Source organism: Stomoxys calcitrans, chromosome 2 (genome assembly GCF_963082655.1).
Source record: "Stomoxys calcitrans chromosome 2, idStoCalc2.1, whole genome shotgun sequence".
NCBI lineage: Eukaryota > Metazoa > Arthropoda > Insecta > Diptera > Muscidae > Stomoxys > Stomoxys calcitrans.
The window spans coordinates 232793836-232797722 of NC_081553.1; the positions used below are offsets into that span (position 1 = coordinate 232793836).

General features: G+C 41.1%; 1 protein-coding gene across 2 annotated transcripts in view; it reads right to left on the reverse strand.

Moving 5' to 3' along the window:
* Positions 1–403: 403 nt before the first annotated feature.
* Positions 404–3887, reverse strand: part of LOC106094073 (neuroligin-4, Y-linked) — a 368403-nt gene continuing 364919 nt past the window's right edge. For both annotated transcript variants that reach the window (XM_059363690.1, XM_059363691.1), the window contains one exon: positions 404–2332. In XM_059363690.1, coding sequence (XP_059219673.1) covers positions 1176–2332 — 1157 coding nt within the window. In that variant the 3' untranslated portion in view covers positions 404–1175. The remainder of the gene's footprint in view (positions 2333–3887) is intronic.

Sequence of the window (3887 nt, forward strand, 5' to 3'; positions counted from 1 at the left end):
CAATTTGCCTATGACTTATAGATCTAGATTACAATCCTAGCAAGAACATCATTCGAATATTACCCCTTAATGCATGCACATCATTTGTTGCTCAGCGACACGCCCTACCGACTCTATCATTAAAAGAGGGTCGCTATGATTGCGCTCAAACTTTTATGGAACAAAATTTACCAATACCACTCAAAGCTCCTTTCAATGTAATTTTTTTTACCAACCCCTAGCTTGGAATATTCCTTACTATTGTATAATAATGTTCTTCAAGATGGATTCACTGAAATTACATATTGCAATTAAATTTGATGAAGCCTTTTAGATCGCAGTTAAATAATACAAAAATAATCAAAAAGACAAACAAAATCACTAACAAATTGTTCTTAAAATTAGGAGCTGGGGATTTAAAATGAATATTAAAACAAAATAAATAAATATTTAAAAACAATAAGACGTAAACTCATCTGAAATGCAGACACTTACTTTAAAAAGTATGGGTTTTTTCTCATCGATTTTTTGGTCCTAATGGCAAAAAGGATTTTTCTTTTCTTTTGTTTGGTTTCTTTCTTTCTGTTTTTGGTTTCTTGCTTCGTTTATAATAATTAACTAACATTTACTTACATTTACATTTGGTTGGAAACTAATTCTCAGAGAGGGTATATTTATCTGCATGTAGTAGTGTGTAAGTATGTAGATGTAATGAAGGTTCTGATGGGAAGGTTTTATTGTATGTTGTATGTACACAGATTTGCTAGAGATGAAACAACAGAGTATCAAACAACAACGAAACGTAGAAATATTTTTTCAGTTTTAAGGTTTTTTGTTTTTTTTTTGTTTTTCTCTTGCGAAGGTAGAAAACATAACATTTATTGATTTATTGAGAGGAGATTCCTTCCATTTTTTTTCTTTGTCTCTTTGCTAAGCTTGTCTATGGCTTTTGCGACTTGTGAATTGTGGGCAAAGACAATTCTGAATGTATTCTATCTGGTATTTGACGCACGCTACACCATGTAATCTCTTTTTAAGGGTGTTTGATGAACTAGAGGATTGAAGTTGTGGTTGTGGTGGTGGTGTTGGGAATCGAGAAAGATCCCTAGATGGGGTGTGGAAGAAGGAGGGGAAAAGTCTTGGGGTTTTGGGGCATGCCCTTAGAGATCACATTTGAAACGCACGGTTAATTAATGTCACACCCTTAGCTCGTCCATTAGCGGGTGGGCCTGGGACTGGGAGAGCGGATGCTGTTGCATGGCCTGTGACGAGGTTACTGTCACCGTGGGCGGGGCTGGAGGTGGTCCATTCCCCGAACCCGGTCCCCCCATGCCCGACCCGGTCAGCGCCGTTGTCATTGTCTGATTATGGGGATTCTGTAGTTGATGCTGATGCGTCACTATCATCTGCTGTTGACTTTGTTGCACTTGTTGCTGTTGTTGTTGCTGCTGCTGATGTTGTTGCTGCTGTTGCATGGAGGACTGCTTCATGCAACTCTTTTTGGTGAGAGTTCCACACTGATTACCCATTACCTGTAAGGCATGTGGAGGCAGAAGGCCCATAATGGTGGCACTTTGAGCATTGCTATTGTTACCCATGCCCACATTTCCTCCGCCCCCTCCCCCGGGATCTTGTTGCATAGACTTTAAATGTTTGGGTGGTGGTGGTGCCCTATGGGGTATGTCGGCAAATTCTGGCGGTGGCAGCTGATGATGTTGCAATGCATGATGATGCGACAATATGGTGGCCGGGTCACTTTTCGTGTGTATGGTCAGTGTTTCCAAATCGCCACAGATATTGTTGGGCATTTGTCCACTCTCTTGACGCTTGAGCTTGGTCTGCGAACGTGGTTCATTCAGGCGGGTTTTGTCGCGTTGATAATAGACCCCCGCAAATATCAACACATTCAGTATGAGCAGACTGCAGCCAATGGCTATGGTCACACTGAGGGCGGTGGAATAGGCAGCAAAGCCATCACTTTCTTGAGAGGCCTGGCTGCCACCATGGCCATCGCCATCCATCATATCTTCGGGGTATAGTTTACTACCCGAATAGCGCGTGCCATTACGTTGTAGCGACGACGAGGGTGAACTAAGGTTGAGCAGCGAAAATACCTGGTTGGTGAATATGCTGAAATTGCCCAAGGCAGCATTGCCAATGCTGGGCGAGTAGGGTGGATTGAGGGGTTTCACAGCAGCCTCACCAATATTGTTGTCCATTTCGTCATCATCGCTGAGTTGGTGGTGTGATACGGGCACATTGTCACCCCCTGGTTTGTGCAGATCCGGTATGAGATTCAGCCAGAAGGATAAACGATGGGCTCGATAATGGTTTTTCAGCTTAGGCTTTGTATCTGTGGAAGAATTGAGCAGAGGGGAAAATACAATGTTAAAATTTTCAATTTTATGCAAAATATGAATGAAGTATGGGATAAAAAAATGTTAAATTTAATATTAAATCGAATAAAAATTAGTTTTTTCTCGCCGAATATTTTTCTATTATCCAATTCTAAAAGGAAGGGAAGGCAAAAGTCGGCTTGTGCCTACTATATACGATATACTGGCCTAATAATGAGAATGAAATATTTTATCATCAACAAGTTAAAGCGTGCTATATGTGGCCGACTTGAATCTTGGGAAGCCACGTCCTTCGATTCAGCTGAAAATTTATACAAAATAAATTTAGTTGAAGAGCATAATTTTATTCTATTGGGTTGCCCAAAAAGTAATTGCGGATTTTTCATAAAGTCGGCGTTGAAAAATTTTTTCACAGCTTGTGACTCTATAATTGCATTCTTTCTGTCATCTTTCTGACATCGGACAGTAAATGCGCCTTTTATGAGCCCAAAACATTAAATCGAGATATCGGTATATATGGCAGCTATATCCAAACCCGGGCCGATCTGAGTGAAATTGAAAAAGGATGTCGAAGGGCCCAACACAACTCACTGTCCCAAATTGCGGCGACATCGGACAATTATGGCCCCAAAATGTAAAACCGAGAGACCGGCCTATATGGCAGCTATATCCAAATCTGGACCGATCTGTGCCATAATGCAGAAGTATGCCAAGGGACATAACTTAACTCACTGTCCAAAATTTCGAAGACATCGGACATTACATGCGCCTTTTATGGGACCAAATTTTTAAATTGAGGGATCGGTCTATATGGCAGCTATATCCAAATCTGAACCGATCTGTGCCATATTGCAGAATTATATCAAGGGGCTTTACTTAACTCACTGTCCTAAATTTCGGCAACATCGGACAATAAATGCGCCATTTATGGGCCCAAACCTTAAATCGAGAGAAGGGTTTATATAGCATATATATCCAAATCTGGGCCGACCTGGGCTAAATAGAAGAAGGATGTCGAAGTGCCTTACACAACACACTTTCCCAAGTTTCAGCAAAACCGGATAATAAATATGGCTTTTATGGGCCTAAGACCCTAAATCGAAGGATTGGTCTATATTGCAGCTATATCCAAATCTGAACCGATTTGAGCCAAATTACCGAAGGATATTGGAAGGCTTGACACAACTCACTGTCCCAAGTTTCAGCAAAATCGGATAATAAATATGGCTTTTATGGGCCTAAGACCCTAAATCGGAGAATCGGTCTATATGGCAGCTATTTCCAAATCTGGGCCGACCTTGGCCAAATAGAAGAAGGATGTCGAAGTGCCTTACACAACACACTGTCCCAAATTTAAGCAAAATCGGATAATAAATGTGGCTTTCATGGACCTACGACCCTAAATCGGAGGATCGGTCTATATGGAAGCTATATCCAAATCTGGACCGATCTGTGCAATAATGCAGAAGTGTGTCAAGGGGCTTAACTTAACTCTCTTTCCCAAATTTCGGTGACATCGGACAATAAATGCGCCTTTTATGTGACCAAAAC